At 45.7% G+C, this 20,221-nt stretch overlaps 1 protein-coding gene across 1 annotated transcript in view; it reads left to right on the top strand.

The window, feature by feature from the left end:
- Window positions 1–20,208, top strand: part of CCDC85C (coiled-coil domain containing 85C) — a 115,920-nt gene extending 95,712 nt beyond the window's left edge. The window contains exons 4-6 of the mRNA XM_072865689.1: window positions 6,776–6,871; window positions 14,799–14,897; window positions 16,517–20,208. Coding sequence (XP_072721790.1) covers window positions 6,776–6,871; window positions 14,799–14,897; window positions 16,517–16,606 — 285 coding nt within the window. The 3' untranslated portion in view covers window positions 16,607–20,208. The remainder of the gene's footprint in view (window positions 1–6,775; window positions 6,872–14,798; window positions 14,898–16,516) is intronic.
- Window positions 20,209–20,221: the final 13 nt, after the last annotated feature.

Here is a 20,221-nt window from a genome sequence, read left to right as displayed (position 1 = left end):
TGATCTGCCTTTGTGGGGCCCAGGGAATTCTCAGGCTGGTGGTAACGAGAGATATTTTTTTGTGTGTGATTTCCTGGGGGTGCCACTCATCTCTGTGTGAAGGGAGATTTCTCTTTCTGAATGTATCGACTGTCTGTGTGAGCCCGATGCTTGCCCTCAGTGCTGCCTGTGCTACATTTCTGATGGGGACACCGTGCTTTGGGGCTTCGGCGCGTTCCCTGCGAGGGTCCAGGGATGCTTCTCCCGTGCCAGAGTGGCCCCATGCTCTTGGTCCTTGGTTTTGCCGCTGGTTTTCCCCATCTGCCCCCCAGCACTGTCTCCAGCTGGAGCTGCTCCAGGCTCTTTCTAAACTTTGTAGCCACAAGCACCATTCACAAAACCAAAGTATGCTGGATCCCCCGTTGTGCCAGCACGCTGGGTTTGCAGCCAGACACAGCACCTTTCCATGTTACTGCCTGGCTCTGCCACCTGCTTTCCACGTGGCTGTAGGCATACTACTGCCTCCTGCTTGTCCCTTAACGGTTCCTAATTTACAGAGCGGTGTTGGCACCTTTATGTAAAATACCTGGATAGTGATGGGTGCTAAGGAAGAGCCCAAGTATAATTCAAACCTGGGTAACCAGGCTGCAAACAAAACCACTGCGAGATAAATAGACGTGCCTGGGAATTTTATTGTGAGTTGTCTGGCAGTGCCTGCCTATAATGTAATTTTCCTTGTTCTGTCTCAGCAATAAAAACTTCACAGTGTCTGATATGACTCCATTTAGCTTTAATGTTGTCTGAGGTATGCCATTAGAAAAGTGTGGTTTATTTAATCGGGTTTGAATCCTAAATGTCTGCTTGTTTTTTGAAATGGTAGACAAAAATTAATAGAAGGCAAGGAGAAGATGTGAGGTTCAGAAGCATTAACGCTTGCTCACACACTCCACGTTGGTATGAAGCATCCTCAGTGCCTGGGCTGTGACTGGTAGGTGAAGTAAAATCAGCATAACGTTCTCCTCTGGGTTTTGAAACTTTGTCTTTTGCAGTCTTTCTGCAGATCAGGAATAGCTCTCTCAGAGCTGTGGTAGGAAAGGATGTCATTAAAAGACAGAATATAATTGAGCAGAAGGAGACTGAAAACTGATGGCAGGACCAAGGTCTCGTGTTTCTTCAGATCCCTGGAGGAATCAAGGAAAAATTGTTTATCGCAATTTCTTTGTTCCTTTTTGAGATTTCCAACCCAAAACCTCTAAAAGAGCAGACACCTGTCATCCCCAGTTAGGCTCTTTTCTTCTTGGGTTCCAAAGCATCCCACTGTTATTAAGAAATGTTCATATTTTAAGCCTTATTTTGCTTCTGTGGAGGTGTGTCATTATCAGGAGTACCCAGCGTGCCCTGTTACAGAGAGTCCTATTAATTTTGTTCCTCCAAACACGTAGGAATGGAGGGAGTATCGACGGCAGTGCTTGTCAGCATCTGTGCTGGACTGCAACCCATGCAACCAGATAGAGCCAGCAAGGACTCATTAAGCAACTTGGTCTTAGACACTGGCAATGCCATCGTGGCTTGATACAGAGCAGCAGATGTTCTCCAGAAGCTGCAAGTTGAGGCCTCTGCTCTTCATTTTTTGGTGTCAGATTAAAAAGGATCATTGGCAGTATTTGCGGTCTTCGGATTTTCTTTCTCACATCAGTGCTGTTGCTTTGCTGATTGTCTTTGGGTTCTGGGCCGGCACAGTGGATGGGGCTAGTTTGATTTGGTTTGTTTTCTGCTTTGGATTTGAGGTTGTCACCGGGCCAAGCATCATTCTTAGCAATAGAGAACTGGGGGATTTATCCCCTCTGCATAGCATATTGCTTCAAGGCTGCTCTGGCATGAAAGACGGCAGAGTTCCTCTCTCTTTTCTTAGTCTATTAATGATACAGCTGGGCTGTGAATCTCCTTACAGACTTGGAGATTGAGCCACAAGCCCTACAGGCTCCAGTGAGAGGTTTTTGGGAGGGTCTTGAACAGAATTGAGGTTCTCTGGTGGATTTGTGGTTTGGGCATGCATGATGTGGGGCTGGCGGGATGGGGAGGGGGCTGATGCTACGTGGGAACAGTAAGCTCTGAGAAGTGTGTTGGTCCCATCACAGACACCAGCAAATATCCAGCGCTGATCTGCTTGAAATGGAAGAGCAGGCGAGGGCTGAAAGGGAAATGTGGTCGGTGGTGCTTCAGTACTGCCGTCTGCAGAGAGGCAGCAGAGGAACAGCTCGTTGTGGTTTCCCCACTGGGAGAGGGGCTGGGTACGTGGGTACTTGGCACTTACCTCCCATGAGGGATGCAGCAGAGCCTCACCAGGAGCCTCTCGGGACAATGCAGTCCCAGAGCTGTCCTGGCAGCAGATAGGGCTGTTCTTTCCAGGGCTGAACTCATTGGAGATCCACGCTACAGTGGTCTCGAATGCTCTGAACTGCCACAGTGGTTTACAGAGAAGCAAAAGCACCAACTTACCTAGGAAGCGTTGGATGGGTCACACACGGCTCCACAGCCTTTGATTCCCTGGGACTTTTGCTTCTTAAAGACATATCTTGGAGAAGGGTCTCTGGGTCTCAGAGGTGCAGTGGTCAACAAACCCTGTGCATAGGGAAGATAAGGTGCTTCCTCCAAGCACTTGGAAATTCCGGTGCATCAGATACGTAACTTAGAGCCCCCCACTCTTAATTAGGCTGGTAATCTCACTGCTGGGCAGCTCTTTCTTGCAGTGTAACTGTGGCTGTGGATGAAACAGAAAGCGGTGTGTGATGTAATTCTACCCAGGTGACCATTTGACACCACAACATAGATGTACAGTTGTTTTCTTTTTGAATTACAAATTCCTTGTATAAGTGATGAGTTAAACAAGCTGACTTACAGCCTCGTCTCTGCTGCTGTAAACCTGGAGCAACTCCAAAACTAGTTGGGGCCAAAGAGAAGAAGAAACTTTGCATTTAGAAATGACTCAGCTTCTCATTCTGCTGAGGTTCAGCCTCAGCAGAAGTAAACTAGAAAAATGATCAGGATGGTATTTCTCAACAGCTTTATTATAAATATAATGGCATCCTTTTTGGTGACTTCTGAGCTGGCTTTTAGCACCGTTCATTTATATAATTATGTGACACCTCAGCCACATGTCTGAGGATGAAGAGTGAACCATCTCTGAACTACCAAACGCTATGAAAACCTAGCAAGTGGAAAAGCCAGATGTCCATCTAATACAGAGAGTGCATGTTTGACAAAACCAGACAGGGAGAGGAAACTGAGAGTGATGCATGCCCAAAACATACCATATTGCTTTTTGCCTATATGGACAATTTCTGCTTCTTAGGATATAACCAGATTAACCTAGCTATTATTGTCCATCAGGGTGCTGAGTCAGTCGTGTTCCCATGGCTGTGAAAATGTCAGCTATAGGGCAGGGGAAGGGCATGGGCTTCTGCAGTGATGGAGGTCCTCAGAGTAGCTGAGTTAGAGTGCTGGGGTGCAGCTGTGGTAATTCTTACCCACAGTTTCCAAATGCATCTATTTCAGGCATGAGGAATCTCTTCCATCTGTGTGATGTCAGCTACTACCTTAACGCTGACTTTCTGCGATTTCCCCCTCCCTCCTGCCCTTCTCCCAATCTCCTGTCTCTGATTCCCCCTCCCCTGCATTTCATCTCAACTGGTTTCCTGCTGGGTAAAATGCACATCCTCCTCTTTCTTCCCATTCCCTCCCTTCTCTCCCACTGTTGGCAGTTTTCCAGTCCAGCAACCTTGACCTTATCTCCGGTTTCTTCCATTTCCTCCCCTTCGGCTAACACTATCGGCGAACTCTGCCCCTTTTCCTCTCCTCCATCCTCCGAAGGCTGGCCATGCATCCTGCTGGATATGTTGTCATTTCTTTCTTTGCTGACTATAGTCCCCTCTTTTCTGGCCTCCTTTATGTATGCCTCCGTGCAGGAAGCTGATAGGAGTTTGGCTGAAGTTTTTTTTTTTTGTGAACCACACTGAAATCAGTGGGAATGAAACACCTACCCCCCTTTATAAAACTCTGACTCTATGTGTGTCTGGAAAGAGCCTTTTCTAAAGGTGCAACTGCACAAAAAGCACTAAGTGTAATGATAAATATTAAGCCACCCTTAGCAGAGTGGGTATTTTTACTTGTTGATTCCTACAGTTGCAAAGAGCGGGGATGTTGGTGAGATCCTTGCTCGCTCCCCCACTTTCTTTACGTGCATGTTTGGCCTTTTGTAGTAACAGTCTCACACGGTGGGGAGGTCTCTGGCTTGGGGCACGGCGGGCCTGCGGCATGCTCGTTTGGTGCACTCGCCATTGCTGACGGTTGCACTCAGCAGTTTGGACATCTGTTTCAGTTGGCTGGGGGTTTTGGCTGCCAAGCTAAGGAACAAGGATCATGCCTATTTTACAAATGAAGTCATCTGTTACTGAGACTCTGATAGCAATTTTCGGGTCTACCTCCTTTGTTGCATCCCTCATTCTTTAACATTATTTTTCTCTTCTTGAGTCAAATTCTCTGCCTATGTTCAGGTGGAGCTCAGTTGATTGCCCTTGCTGAATTTCAGCTACTCGTCTGAGAAGGAAGGTGACCTTCTGAGTGGTTTTTGTGTGATATGATATATCCAGTGCATCACCGTGCTTGCAAGATTATTATTATCGTGTCATACTTAACGGTATGATCAAGCTCTTTAGAAAACATTTCTCTCTAATCATTCTGGTTTCATTTGTATTCTGTAATAATTTTGAGAGTGATTACGATCATGGAAATGCTTTGTAGCTCATTAGTGACTTCAGTTCTGTGAGGAGAAGCTGCCACTGCCTGTCATACGGGAGACCTCGTTTGGTCAGAAAACTGTGTTTAAAATGTCAGCAGCAGGATCCAACAGATTTCCTTTTACTTAGTCAGATTACTCTCAACTCAGAATAAATATTGGATCTTAGACCTTTGCTTGGTATTTCCTGTGTTACTTCTAAAGAGGGCTGTGGGGGAAGATCCATATCAAGTATGGTTCATGGCCACAAATTCCTGAATATTATGCTTTCAGTTATCATGATCTTGGTCATTTATGGAAAGAAGGCAGCTTTCATGCTGAAGCCAGAGGAATTATCCCTGTATTGGTGTCTTTGACCTCTGTGGGAGACTGATTCTGGAAGGACTCTGTTGCATTTACCAGCCCTGTGAGAAATTTGTAACCCATTTTGCAGTCTTAAGTCGCAGCTGTAGACTGGCTGGACCCAGTCCCTGGTGCTCCCTCCCCAGCCTCTGCCTTTTCTGTGTGAAGTTATGGTCAGAGTGCCTGAGGACATGTCCCCAGTTGGCCACAGCTCCAGCAGGCTATAACCCTCTGCCAACAGGTCCAGAACCATGCCCAGCCTGTGAGTGTCTCTTGGTCTCTGTGCTTCAGCAGTCTGTTAAATCTCCTTGGAGAATTATTGTGGAGTTATTAAGTCTAATTTTCCTTTTTTTGAGATGCCTGCCTCTCAGAAGGAAGTTTTTGTATCACCAGCAGCTCAGTTCATGAAGGTCGCTATTATGGGTAAAGGGCTCTTGGTCATGACATGGGTTAAGCACAGACCAGTGGCCTAGGCATGAAAGGGTCTACGCCTTTCATGCTGTTTTTGTCTGTAGCCTAATGGATTGGCCCGTATTTTTCTTTAATGTATGCACATGAACACTTTTATTAGTAAAAAGTCCCCCACAACTTAAAACATTTAGGAGAGTGAGAGGTGGTGAAGTGCCTCTCTGTTAGTCCTCCTTTCTGGCATGACTAGCTTGCTGGCCTTGGCTTAGACGGCAAAGCGATGAGACGAAGCATAAAACATGCTGTGTTTTTAAACGTGGAAAAGATGAGAATGGAGTGCCTCATGTGTTGTCTGTGAAAGCATTCCTGCGATGGTGCTACATGCCGCTCTGCCATCCTAATTTGCTTTCAGAGGCCCCCAGTATGATCATTCTTTGTGCTTCCTAAAGGATGTGAAGACTAAATATGAGCTTGGTCAATGGTTGCATTGTTGATTTCTCCCACTGCTACAAAGCAATGCATAAATATTAGGGACAAGCAGGGTGCATCTCACTGAATAAAGATATTGTGTCTCATAATCCAAGTCAGATGCCTTTAAAAAAGGAAAGCCCTATGAAAAGTGCTTACAAGGCTGTTTGGACAGTAGAAATCTTTTGTAAAGTGTGATTTCGGCATCTTTCCCAATGGGATCCTTCGTGCAGGAGAACTGGCCAGCATTTTGGAAACAAACCCAGCCAACATTAGGTTTGGACATCTGCTTATTTTGAGGTTGCCTTCACAATTTTCTCTGTAGCTGAAGGTTGGTACTTGATGTCTATGTGAAAATGTTGCCAGAAAAGCAATGAAGTTATGCCAACTGCTTCTTTCATGAATGCAGCTTCTTAGAAATGACCGCTTTATGCCGGAAAATCATCTTGTTTGCATTGCTCCCTTGGCTAGAAGGATGAGAACCGTTTGATCTTGTCCTTGTACAAAGTTATCCTAAGTGAGCAAAAAATGTTTCTTGAATCAATTTAGCTTTAAACCAGGGTGATCTCCTGCCTGAGTATATCTAGACTGAGTGATGGTAGGCTTAAATGGCATTAAATCAAGTGACTTGTGAGGAAGAGGTAGTGGTGTCTTTTGTCTTTGCAGGTGGCTGAAGGGGATTGAATTTGAGAGAAGCTAGTGCTCAAATTTTCTGGATATTTTCTTCCTCGTTGCTTAAATCACCCAAAGGGAATTAAAGCATATCTTCTCTTATTTCAACAGGGACCAGCTCGCATGACATCTGATCTTGCATCTTCTCCCGCAGCAGGATATGTCCCTGTCGGTCAGAAACCAGAGGCTGTTGTGCATGCTATGAAGGTAAGGATGGCACACACAACCGGCGGCGTGGTGCAGTACAGTGCGGTGTGGTGCAACAGACACCGAAGTGGCAGAACTGGATGTTTGCTCTTCTCGTGGAAACACAACAACTAGAAATAGAAAGTTAGTACTCAGGCAGATTATTGGTAGCCAGCAACTGTATCATGATGAATAATCATTGCTTCAAACAGTTGCAGAGTTAAGCAAGATCACGCATGACTATTTTCTTGGGTGGGAAACCTCCAACAAAAGCTGCTGATGCTGAAGGTCTTGGTTACCCTTTCTGTTCATCAGTCCTGCGTAAGCTGGGTCTCTGGGGTGACAGCAGTGACCAAAATGCTGTTTTTAAAAAGGGCACAAAACCTGCAGTTCCTACATATGTTTTGTTATTGAAAATCCTGCAGCAGTCTTCAAAGGAGAAAGACTTTATTTTATGTAAATACACAGCAAACCATGGCATCATACCTGTGTAGATATGTGCATCCTCAGTGGGGATTAACGTCAGGACCGCTGGCAATAAAAACCATGGGACACTGCTAGCTGAGTTAAAGGAGAAAACTTGCACTGTGATTTCACAGCACTTCTCAAGTCCTAGTGACCATCCATTAGCAGGAAAAATGTAATACCCTGGTGTTACATGTTTAACTAGCTGAGCAAGTTACTTCTGAGTATCTAAGGGACACAGAAGCACAAATCCTTTCCAAGGTGCCATAGGGATGGCTGGGAAGTCTCTAACTAAATTAGGCTCTGGTTGGAATATACTGATTTATAGATTTGGATTTGTTGATGCTGAAAAATTTTGAACAGGGTTAAAAAGCTTTCATCGAATCAAAGGAGGATTCCTGGATGGCTACTCTGGAGCTCAGATCCCCACGGTCATAGCTGGAAGAAAGGTCCAGCAGTGGCATCAGCACTAGCATAGACTGTCCTAGACCTGGAGACTGGTGCTTACAAAGCTCTTTGCTTTGTACCTTTCCACATCTGACAGCTAAATAAATGTCACAGATGTTGCTTGTAGCTTTGATCTACAAGTTCCTTAAATTTTCTAGTTTTTAGTGTTTTCAGCATACTTTTTCGTGCCTGTCCAGGGTCTCTTGGCTCCAGGGCAGATGTGGCAGGTGGCAGTGGTAAAACCAACAAGTGTCAGGAGAAGCAGTAGTGCAGCTGGCCAGGATGTTGGTTCCACTGGGCAGCTGCAAGATCCCAGGGGGATATTGGGTGTCACACTCATAGAAGATGAACCACAAGTGGTTCATCTTCTATGCATTTATGGTGTGTGAGGAATTATGAAAGGGAAGACAAGTTTGGTTTGATTTGGATCAAATTTGAATTTAAATTATGAAAGATCCTTCAAGCTGAAAACCTTGACTTTTCAGCTTACTTGAGGCTTTATACACCCAGATTGTATAGCTCTCACTTGATCTTAAGAGAAGGGTGGCCAGCACTGTCAAGGATTAAAAAATACCTTTAGTACAGTTTTTACTACTTCCCAAAGGAGCCCTGATCACACAAATGTCAGTTCACTTGCCTACATATATTTGTCCTGTGTTTTCCAGAGAAGTTTCTTCTTTGCTTGTTGTGAATGGTTCTGTGCTATCAGAAAGTTGTTGTTCTCCATCCTGTACTATGCTGGATTACGCTTGTGGGTGACATTTCTCCTGTATATATAAGCATATGGATCTGCTAAACTGGTGCCTTGCAGAACATTGCAGACTCATGTGATACCTTTGTTTTTCTGACACTTTGTACTAATCCAGTTTCGCTTGCATTTAATCATCCAAGCCCTCATGCAGTCCAGACTACTGCTGTTGGCTTTTTCTTCCCAAACTGTGGGGTTCATACCTTTCTGCTGCTCTTCATTGCATTTGGTGAGGTGGTGGTGAGGGACAATATTAAGCAGAGTTGATAATGTTTTTAAGTTACAAGATCAAATAGTTATAAATTGATTATGAACACATTCTGGGGGGAAATTAGGTTCCTATTTGCTTTAGGGATTACGGGACTGAATTTCTTAGTAAGGGCAAGAAACATAAATGGTTTTAAGATGCAGTTTGATAAGCTTATGGAAAGGATTGGAAAATTAATGAGAAAGATTCTTGGAAACTGGAAATTAAGTTTGGGAAGTCTGGCGCAATGATGCATATAAAGGAGTTGAAAGGAAGTTGGATGTCTGGTTGCTTGCACATACTATTATTGTTATTAATCCTCTACTTCAGAGCTTTGTTGATCACCGGAAGAAATTCTCCTCTGCAGTTCCATAATTTGGCCAGTGAGGTACATTTGTCTGTCTTCAAAACCCTGGAAAGTGCCACGGCTGGGGTCAGGAAGCAGATGGCATAGCAGTCACATCTCATGGGGCATAAATGATCTCACATGATGTGTCCTGCTCACACACTTAGGGTTAAAAATATTCTCATGTTGGAAGCGAGGAGGAAATTCTCCTGTAGGTCAGTGTGGCAGGGAGGGATGAGAAGGTGTTTATTTTTCCATCCTGTGTCCCATTTCCAAGGATCAGCTGGAAATTGAAAAGACTGAGGAAACTGGTCATGGTCTCAATCTCTCCTCCTCCCTTCTTGTGGCACAGTGAAATTGTGGCTGTTGGTCTCCAGCCACGGATCTTAAACTGGGTAGAGGATAACGTTTTTTGGCCATGGCATGCTATAGCATATGGAGTAGGTCTTATTTGCACCCTGCAGGACTGGGCAGCTTTTCCAGTGCCAGCCCCTGCATGTGGGAAACTGGATGCAGCTACCAGCTTAGACCCTCACTGCCTGTGATACAGCTCACGACCTTCCCTTGAGGAGGAAAAGAGGGTAGCCTACAAACAAGTCTTTGTGCTTTGGCTATAACACATCAGATATTAGAAAAAGCCCTTCTTGGTTGTGTAAAGAAGTCCTTATGGCTGTAGCAGGCTAGATCCTTACCATGAAGAAAGGCAAGGACAGTTGGAAGTTGGCTTCGCTTGTCCTGTGGGCTGCTTGAATGCAAGTCTGTCCAGAAGCGGTGTGGCTGCAAGGATGTGGCTCTGTGCCCAAGTAAAGGTCACTGGGGCTGTGCACTCTGCACAGATCTGCAGGGCTTCTGGATTGCCTCCGTCTGCACCCATCTATGTAATGTCCCCTAGGCTTTTTCCTTGGCTTTTTCTGGCAGCTGAACGCTAGCTATGTGGCTGAAGCATTGCCTGCCATTTAGCGTAAGTTCTTCCTTGAGCACATTTAGGGATTTTCTTTATTTTTGCTTCTGAAATAGTTTTTGTTTATTTGCGCCTACTAAATAAGGAGCAAGATGACAGGTTGGCACTTCTAACAGCTGTTTTTGCTAACAAGAATAAAAGATACATATGCTACAGCTCAGTATCTCGCTGAACATCAAAGCACTTTTCTTAGCAATTGAGCAAACCTGCTAAAGACGTGGGGAGGTGAGGAGGAGACAAATGTACGAGAACGACATTTAGCCTATAACCCAACTCCCCCTGCAGCAGCAGCCTGGACCTCTCCCATGGGTGCAGAGCCATCGGGCAGGTGATCAGTCACTCCCGCTGATGTTGGGTAAGGCAGGATTTGGCCCTGCCAAAACTAGGGAAAAGTCCTAGCAGGGCATATAGACTGTTCCCTTGCTGAAGCAGGATGCCATGTTCCCCAGTGCTCCAGCCCCATTCTAGCTGACACATAAATCAATAAAATCAGTGAGGCTTGCACCCTTCAGAAAGCATCCCTCAATCTCAGAGTGCTTCCTGGTACAGAAATGCTTACCTCATCTTTCAGCTCCCCTTCCAAAACTTTACTGCAGTCATCCCGACTCTTTGGTGGGGTTGTTTTGTTTGGTTTTTAAATATGCATTGCGTGGTCATGCGGGGCCAGTACAGCAAGTCAGCAGGGAGGTGGACGTGATGGACCGGGTGACTTCGAGGTGACGGTGCCTTGGTCACAGACGTCAGTGCAGTCACAAAGGAGAACTAAATATACCTGAGGTGTTCCTCACAGTTTACATATCGGTAGGGAGAGAGCCAGATGAGTCAGTGTGCTCATGAAGAGCGAGGTGCAGGTTTGTCTTCAGGAGATGGCATTCCCAGGCAGAAGAGCGGTGTCACCTGGTCCAGCCCCATTCCCCTGCACAGGGAATTGCCTGGTGCTCGAGCAGAGCAGGCTGCCCTCGCCGGCTGGCGTTTTACCCAGAGAGATCAGATAGCACCAGTGCGTCTGCAAAGGGCCAAGTGCTGTCAGTGCAGCTTGATGAAGAGCAAAAAGGAGGGGATGGCATGAGCCGCTTCAAGCCTGGGTGCACTTGTCTGTTTTCTGTAGGCTTCTGGGTTGGGGTATGGCAGAAATCACAGGATGATATACCCCAGTTTCTTAGATCCACACTGACTCCACAGTCCTTGAACTTCAGCTGAGCCACAGACAATTTATGTGAAGGCAGGTCCCTAGTCCCCCGCAGTGTAATCAGAGGAACATTAACGTGGTCCTTCTAAACAGCTGAGGCGGCGCCTGCCAGGATCTGAGAACGGCTGGGGCTGGGTCAGCACTAAGAGGCCTTCCTGTCTTTCTTCAGGAGGTGATTTCACTCTTCAGAGTGTATTTTTTTCCAGCATGCCTTTCCAGGGTAGGCTGTTGAGCTTTATCCCCCCCGAATCCCTTTTTCCCATACCTAAGATGCTAACACATCTTTACAAAGTGCCTACCCAGACATGGGGTGGGCCTGGGGAGCAGGATGGTTTCCAGGGTAAATGAGTCCCAAGTCATTCAGAAATGAAATACAACCATAACTTCTGTCTGATCAGCTTTCAGCTCCAGCTCTGCCTGGTTTAAACCATTAAAAGACATTTCCACTGAAAGAAATGGGCTGTGCCACCCCTCCACGCCTTCTGGACTAGGGAATGCAGTTTTAGTTTAAGTGCAAGTTGTAGAAAAACAGTTTATCTTTGTCCACTGAGACTCCTGTGCCTGCAAGATTGATGGCAGGTGGAAGCAGCGGCCGGAGCTGATGTGATCTTTAACTAATCTAAACCGTGGTTGTCCTTGACACTTGCCCTGTGGACACAGTTGGTGCTTAGCTGCCAGCCAGGCAACCCTGGCGCTCCGCACGGGGATGTGATCCTGCAGGCTGCTGCCTTTGCAGCCGAGTGTCGGAGGCACGCTGACTCCAGATGAGCGAGTTCGATGTGCAAGTCCAGCTGGATCAATAATTAATTCCCTCCTCTTTAGCAGAAAATAGATGCTCTCTTTGTCAGCACATACATGCTTTTTGCATCCCTCTTGCCCTTCCTCTCGTCTTAGAAAGGATGTGGATAATTCTTATTTGTGCAAAGATAGGTCCTGGCTATGTTGGTTAAACTAGCTGGTGCATTTTAGAAGTAGGTTAAGGGCCCTAGGAGAATGACCTATTTTTGTTCATAACGCAGTTCGAGTACAGCAGGATTGCTGTGCCGAGGCAGACTGGGGGATAATCTACCCTGGCATCCTGTTTCGCGGGGCGGTCGGTGCTGTATACCTCAGCAAAGGGTGAAACCCATCCTTGCAGTGCATCTAGCTCTGTACTTCTCTAGGAGGTGTAGGAATATTTACGCCCACAAATACACCTGCTGTACAGCTTTATATGCGTGTGGATGTATTGTGGTGAATAAAAACGTGTGCTGTTTGATGGCGTTGGGTGATTCCAGGAGCTCTGACCCTGCACACTGAGCTGACCACCTTGCTCATCAGTGGCAAAGCCCCGAGTGAGGTTTGAGCCCTGGGTCAGCATAGATGTAGTCGTAAAATCTCGAGGCAATCCTGCGCTGTGATGTGCCCGACTTGTGCAACATGCCTGTCCGGAGGAGCTATCTGAATGCATGCGGATGCGTTGGAGGGGGTATTCTGGGGGTCAGCTTGCTTCCAGCGGGAAGTGAAGGTTGCCATTAGCCCCGGGCAGCCTCACCTCTGTGATCGAGGGGCCCCCTGGCCACAGCGGGCACTGCCTCCCTGGAGGTGCTCTGCGGGACGGTGCGTGCCCCAGGCGGGACGTGGGGGGCCAGGGCCGGCTCCCAGCTGCTACAGAGGTGCGGGGTGTGGGCAGCACATGGCGGGACACAGCAACCACATAGACGTGCTGCATCTTACCATGTGTGTCTTGGGGAACGTGTCTCCAAGTGCTATTTAAAAGAAAGAGGTTAAAAATCAGACTTTTTCCCTTTTCAGACATTGTCAACCTGAAATCTAAGAAAATAAGTCACAGGCAAGATGTTTCCACTATTTTTTGCAGTGTCCTGAGCTGCTTTCACAGCGCATTTACTTGTCTTCCCAAGGCAAATCTGCAAGTGTGGCCCAGCCACCAGGCTGAGTGGTGTCCAGGGAGCCCACGAACACGAGCACTGGACGTGTCAGGTCTGGGGTGTCAGTGCTGGAGCTGTAACCCCTCTGTCTCTGCAAGGAAACTGGTTCTTCCCAGATCCAGGAGCGCCTGCTGGAGATGCCCTCCGAGCCGCAGAGCAGAGCCTCCTTGGAGAGTCTGAAATCCTTCCCCGCCTCCCTTTCAGGCTATTTCTATGCTTTTGCAACCACGTCTCCATTTTTTGCAGTGCTTTCCTCCCGTTAATATCATGGGAAAAGCCCCGTAGTCATGAGCAGAAGGGAAAGGAAAGGCGATGCCTCACTCCTCCAGAGGCTCCTGTGGGCAGGGTGCTGCAGGCAGGTACCTGGGGCTGGCAGGTAGCCAGGCATGAGAGGAAAGACAGCAAAACGGAGCTGCTTGTGGAGGACCAGACAGGCCTGGCGCCAGCACGTTGTGGGTATGGCCTGTATTCATCAGCGTTTATACCAGCCGAACTCATTGAGCAGCCGGTAGGTGCTACCCTGTAGCCGTGGCTGCAGTCCTGGCTGTGGGGTTGTGTGCAGGGCACGCGCATGTGTGTCAGCCCTGGCCAAGGGCCACCCATTCCCTTACCTTTAATGGGCACGCGCTGTGGGTGGAAATGGTGCTGACGGAGGTTAAAGTAAAGCTCGGGGAGCCGAGGTGATTATCTCCATCTTCAGAGGGCGTCTGTGGCACGAGGAGAGGGTGACCCAGATGCACCACGGCACTCAGCACTTGCTGGGGACGGCGCCTTCAGCAGACTGCAGTCAGCACGAAGGGTCCTGGGAGGCAAGACTGGTTTTTTTCCCTGCCCTGTTCCCATCCCCTTCACAGCCTGGCTGCATCCAGCTCGAAGAGGGAGTGGGTGAGAGCCAGGAATCAAATTGGGATCTCTGAGTCCCAGGGCTCTGTGCTAACAGCCTGTCTCTTTCTCACTGTCATCTTGGGCCTCCGAGGGGTTCCCTTGAGAAACTAAATGGCTTAAAAACAATTTTCAGCCAAAAGGTGAGTGAAATTGGCCATGTCTGTTTAAGATCTGAAAGTTCATGGCTGATTGGCAACCACACTCTTAAGCTGCATTGTAATATTCTGCTTTTCAGTGGTAGAAACCTCTGTTTGCCTCTTTCCCTGATGGCTAAAACCCCGTTAGACCAAAAAGCTGCTGGCCTGAGCACAGTTGCCCCATAACTTGGATTAGCAGAAGGGAGTGGAGAAGCTCTGCTCCTGCAAAAGAGGGGAATGGAGGGAGCACGAGTTGCTGGGGGATTGCCCTGGGGGAGCTGCTTGGACAGTGGGGCCACCAGCAGCCTTCCTGGAAGAGATGTGTCTGTGGGCGCAGGCAACTCGCTGCCAGTTATCACGTGGTCCCCCAGGACTGTGGTGGCAGCCACACCATGCAGGTGGTGGGACAGAGGCATGCCATCACCAGGGAAGGGAGAGGATGGAAGCACCCAACTTGGTGTCATGCTCGTATTTGCAGTGTTCTGACTCTCAAGGCTTTGTGAAGCCTGCCTATTTAAATACTGGTTAATGAGGTTGTTAGGGACACTTAATTATTTGAGGAGCATAATGCTTTTGTAATATTGTTTTTTTGTAGGTCCTTGAGGTCCATGAAAATTTGGACAGGCAAATGCAAGACAACTATGAAGAAGACCTGAGTGAAAAGGAGAAGGCAATTGTTCGTGAAATGTGCAATGTAATAACTCCTCTCAGCAACTCTAGGGGTTTCTTTTGTGGCCTTTTGTTAGAAGTATGGAGGAGCAGGGGTCTGCTCTGCGTACAAGCCCTGTTTGATGCGAGATCCACAGGCACAAGGGAAGAGTGGAGGCTCTGCTGACCGCTGCTTTGGGTATCAGTAACCTGAGTGCCTCGTTCACTGCACAGAGCAGCCTTTGCTCAGCAGATACTTCCCACTCTGCTGCCTTCAAGGGTGCAGAGTAGCTAGTCTAGCTGACTGAGAGCTGTGCAAAGGGCTCTGAAAGTCCTGTTAGCAGTTGACTCCAACTGTGTCCTTAGGGACTCGGTTTGGGCTGAGCAGCCACTGATTGCTAAAGCTGTACAGCTTGAATGGGTTTGAGCCTAAACCGTAAGATAACATCAGAGGGAGAATATTCATGTCTGAAGCCATTGAACGGCATCCTGGTGTGTGGGGTGCTTTTAGCACCGCCAACATGTTGGGCAACCACACTGTTAACTGAGCTTGCCACGTTCTGTACGGTGAGCGTTCATACCAAACCTCTGCTCTGCGGCGTCTGCTGCTGTGGCACTGACTCCAGCTTCAAAGCACCTTGGCCACCTTTGGCTTTGAACAAAGAGTTTGGGATTTCTGCTAGAACGTGGCTCAAGCTGCATGTCGCCTGCAGTCGGGGATGTGCTGTTCGACAGCACCAGCAGTGCCCACAGCAGGGAGGAGGATGCTTATGGAGCCTCCTCTTGTAGAAGTCCACATTGGAGGTCAGCCCAAGTGGCATCGTTTAGTGCCTCACAGCAGCAGAGAGGAGCCTAACCCTCCGTTTAAATTCTGAAAACCACCCCAACCCTACAAAGAGGGTGTAAAGAACACAAGTGCATCTTGCAGAGCTAAATGACTGCAACCATCCTTGGCAAGGGCTGAGGCACTTTGCTTTGGTTGCTGGATCCCTATAAGCAAAGCCAAGACCAGAGTGAACGAGGGCTTGCTTTTGAGGATATTGTCTGCTTAATGCCACATTCCCTTGTAGCCATGCAGGGGGAAAGGTAAAATGCCATAACTTCATCCTCCCAAATGGACTCATCTCTGTTTGTGTATCATCAGCTGTTTTTTCTTTAAATATTAATTTTATGTAGACTCAAGGCAGCTAAGAAGTGCTTTGCAGTTGTTTTTTTTTAAAAAAATAGCCTCCCTCACCCCAGTGGCCCTAGAGTGATAAAATGTATGTTTTTAGAAAGTCATATATATACATATAAAATTTTAATCATTATCTTTTTCATTATCTTTTCTGTTCATGGTAACATCATTTCTGTAAGCATGGCAGGGTTGACCTACCATTGAACTTAACTTCTGAACCTAGTGTATTTGTTTTATGCTATTACCCCAGGCAAAAATGGTTCTAATTTCAAGAGAGACTAATTAGAAAAATGCATCAATGGATTTTTCCTTGGAAACTGGTGCACAGATGCCATCCAGTGGCTCTGCTGAGAATTACAGCCCAGCTCTAAGAAACGGCTTTTTTTGACTTTCAGACTGCAATTATGAAAATACTGCAACTCATCAGAGGCTTTGGGTTTTTTTAATTCCTGTCTTTCTCTTCCCCACCCCTTTATTTTTTCTGACAGGTTGTCTGGCGAAAGCTGGGTGATGCTGCAAGCTCCAAACCCTCCATCAGGCAACATCTTTCGGGAAACCAGTTCAAGGGTCCCTTGTAGGAACACCGACGTGGAGGCTGGAAGTGATTGATTCCGTGAAGACTAATGAGGCAGAGCACAGCGTTTCTGGCTGCCTGTTCTTTGGGAGTTGGGGTTGAGGTTTTTTTTCAGGGTTTCCTTTTCTTTTTTTTTTTTGGCTTTTTTTGTAACAATAGTGTAAATATGGCAGCTAAAGGCCTGATTTCCAGGCTGTGGTGCTCTGGAACTACTGTTCAATGGGTAACCATCCAATAATGCCAGACTTGCATCATTTGTATTGTAGTTCAAACCTGCTTTGTTGTAATGGTCTGTAGAATTAACTAACTTGAGAGAATTTCTAAGAGGAACAAGAAGAACCCTTAACCTGCGGAGAAGTCACAGTTTGTATCGCTCCGGTCCACCCGCTTCATAGCTGGGTTAGTGGCTTCAGGCAGCACCTTCCAAGGAAAGAGCAATTTAAATTAATTGGCTTACTGCCTGCCAAGCTCCTGAGCTGCTGACACTTTTTTTTGGAGGTCCTTATTTTGAAGAATGACATGCAACTGTTTTCACAAGGCGCTGTGTACAATATTGAGTGGTGAGCTAAAAACACTGGTACCACTCTGTACATTGTATGGTGGTACTCGTCACACAAGTGTACAGAAAGGCTTGAGACTCCGTATCAGCTGTTAATGAACTATTTTTCATGAACAAATGACAAGATTTCTGCAGTCATAATGTGAATGAACTGAAGTCACTTAGCCACACACCAGTATTCCCTACAAATATGGCAACACTTTTCCTTTAAAGCTTTTACTACAAACTAATTCAGCAGAAACTGCCGTCCTAACAGTGCTTATGGCTTTCACAGGATCTTCGAGAGCAGCTCATCTTTCACATAAGGAAGATTTGGGGTTTTTTTTAAATGTTCTTGCTGGATCCCTCACCTATACTGGTTCCTGTGTAAGGTAACCAACCAACCACCTTGCAGAGCTGAATAAAAACTCCATAAACACAGGCTGTTGGGTGAGACTACTTTCTGCCATTCAAGCTTTATTTTTGTTAATGAACCAAAACAAGCAGGTTTTTCCTTCTTCTAACAGTTGTATATAAACCAATGGGACTTCTATTTTGCTATTGTGGAGTAGCTGCTTGTATAGTTGTAAGAATTTGACCCCCCCCCTTCTTTTCCAAGTTGTCACAGCAGCTGTCCCTGTATTTTATTAGATGTTCTTTCCCAATAGTCCAAGGAAGTGGGGCTTTGTTATTAAAATTATTTTACACCAATTATTTTAAAGACAGGCATGTGAAAAGATCAAAGCCTCCTCTTCAAAAGTTGCATCAATTTTAGTGACTAATTCAAAGATTTACTGAGCTCAAACACCATCACTTTCTTTTTATTCTCCACAAGAATTAGTCACAGCTATAGACAGCTGAATTAGCTGGACAGGTTCTTCCTCTTAAATTAATTTGTGCTACCAGTTGAGTTCTTGACTTGTGGTATTGTATTAACATGGAGCACTGATACAATACCAAGGAGCCCATGCTGCAAGTTATGAAAGGTACTTGGTCCCATGGTATACAATAAGCTAGCTGCTTGGCTAAAGAATTTGGAGTGTCAGAGCTGAGATCTGTAACCAGTAAAAAAACAGAGAAGGAATACAACCTAAATACATAGTAACCAGTAAGAGTAAGCACTACTGCCATTATTCATTGCAGAAATGAAAATGTAACAGTCAAGATGAGTAGGTTATTTGAATAAAAAAACCAAGAACCACCCCCAAAACACACATGCATGCTCTCGCTCTCTCTTTTCAGAGAGAAACTACTGGTGAGTCAGTGAACGCTGAGCTAGCTAACTCTTAAGTCTAATAATATTTACATCCAACGTGTCTGGAAAAATCCATTCTAGAGTCTGACTGTCTCCTTTAAAATATGGCAGCTTCAGAGGATTCCGGATTTCGTCCTCTCTGCTTTTTGATCTCCAGTTTCTAGTCACCATTGATTACTTGTCTTCCTCCTGTACAATTTATACCTTGAGATTTTCGTACCAGAAAAGGTGATGTAAAGCAGAGGCATCATTCTTCCTTAACATCTAATATCGAACAGAGGGTTACTTTAATCTATCTGCTTGAAAGCCCATTTTAATTTTGGAGGCATCTAACCGCTGGATTAAGTGGAGAATTTAAGCATATTGTGAACAAGGTTAATTTACGTCAGTGAATTTTAACTAAAGCAATGCAAATGTTGCCAGCACTTGTAGAGAGTTGTGTTGATGATGTGCTTGCTATTTTAGGACTATATTAGACTAGCAGGTCCTCTCAACAAGACAAGAGCTATACTAATCAGATTACTAGTCTCACCAGCTATGTAGTTCTCATTCAAACATTCCCTGCTATCAAATCTCTCTCAAAATCTATTCAATGACTTCAAGCAAAGCTTGTTTTGTTCCACCTGCAGATCTTACCTACAAGGGAAATAGTGGTGCAACTGAGGTCCATTAGCGCTGCAAATCCTGAAGAGCCAGTTTACAGGGTAGCCAGTAGTTCAGCCGAGCAGTCGTGATACTCGTAGGATATGTCCCATTTCTTTAAGATTCAGTTTGGCAGCATAAATCTTCAATGTAAGATGTGCATCATTGATTTTGCAGAAGGACATGACAGTGCTGTACATCAGGGTGTTATTTTGGGGGGGTTTTTAGGCTTGCTACTCTTCATACTTAGCTCCATTTGAGCTATAAAGTGTCTTCCTGGGGTAAAATGACGCTCAATGACTTTACAGGATGACTTGGGTGCTGAATTTTTGGTTTTCTAAAAAGATGTTTTATGTGCATATTTAAATTCACTTACCTATGTGCTAAGTCTTCAGTGAAAACTACCTGAGGAGCTTTGTACATTAAGTTGGAAGGGAGCATCCCTTGAAATAGCAGCCATTAAAGTGATGTATTTGGGGCAACCGTTCAAGTTAATTTCCTCAAGATTGAAGCCCTGGGTTCTGCAATCCTCTGGCAAAGAAAGCGTCCGCTGTTTACACATGGACTTTGCTTGCTTGAGGAAAGTAAAATCACATCCTTGACTTTTGTTGGAGTGACTGAAGTGAATGGCATTTCCATAAAAGTTTCTGAAATGCTGCAGCGTAACCAGCTTCAGTTGGCTCTTTGCACCTTGATAAGACTGCTGAGCACAACCTTGTTTGAGAATGGCACATTTTTATCCAAATATTAGATATTAAAAGAAATCAGTGTTAAAGTGACCTTTTATCTTTTTAGAAACTGTGGGGGAAGAGTACTACTGATCTTTTTCGAAGTGCATGACTGTAAAGTGATAAAATTGTATATTTTTCATAATGTGGGGAAAGTCTATTTGTGCTGCTTTAGAAATCAGTTTAAAGGTTGATTTCTGTTAAACCTGTGATCTTACAGCCCTGCTATATTTTCTGTATATGATTTACAAAGAACTGGAAAAGTTAGCACCTGCTGTTGTGTATATAGCAAAATTCTTTAGCCCTTAGCACGCGTTTTTACCTATTATTAAACCACTCTGGCTTTTTTGGGGAGGGAAAGTAATAGTACAGATTTTTTTTGATAATGTGTGTAAAACATTCATTTGAAATATTTTAGTAAAAATGAAGTAAGAGATTGATTGTGATAGTGTATAC

This window comes from Ciconia boyciana, chromosome 6, assembly GCF_034638445.1.
Source record: "Ciconia boyciana chromosome 6, ASM3463844v1, whole genome shotgun sequence".
NCBI classification, from domain to species: Eukaryota; Metazoa; Chordata; class Aves; order Ciconiiformes; family Ciconiidae; genus Ciconia; species Ciconia boyciana.
Note: the sequence above shows the minus strand (reverse complement) of the source record. Positions and strands in the feature narration are given on the sequence as shown.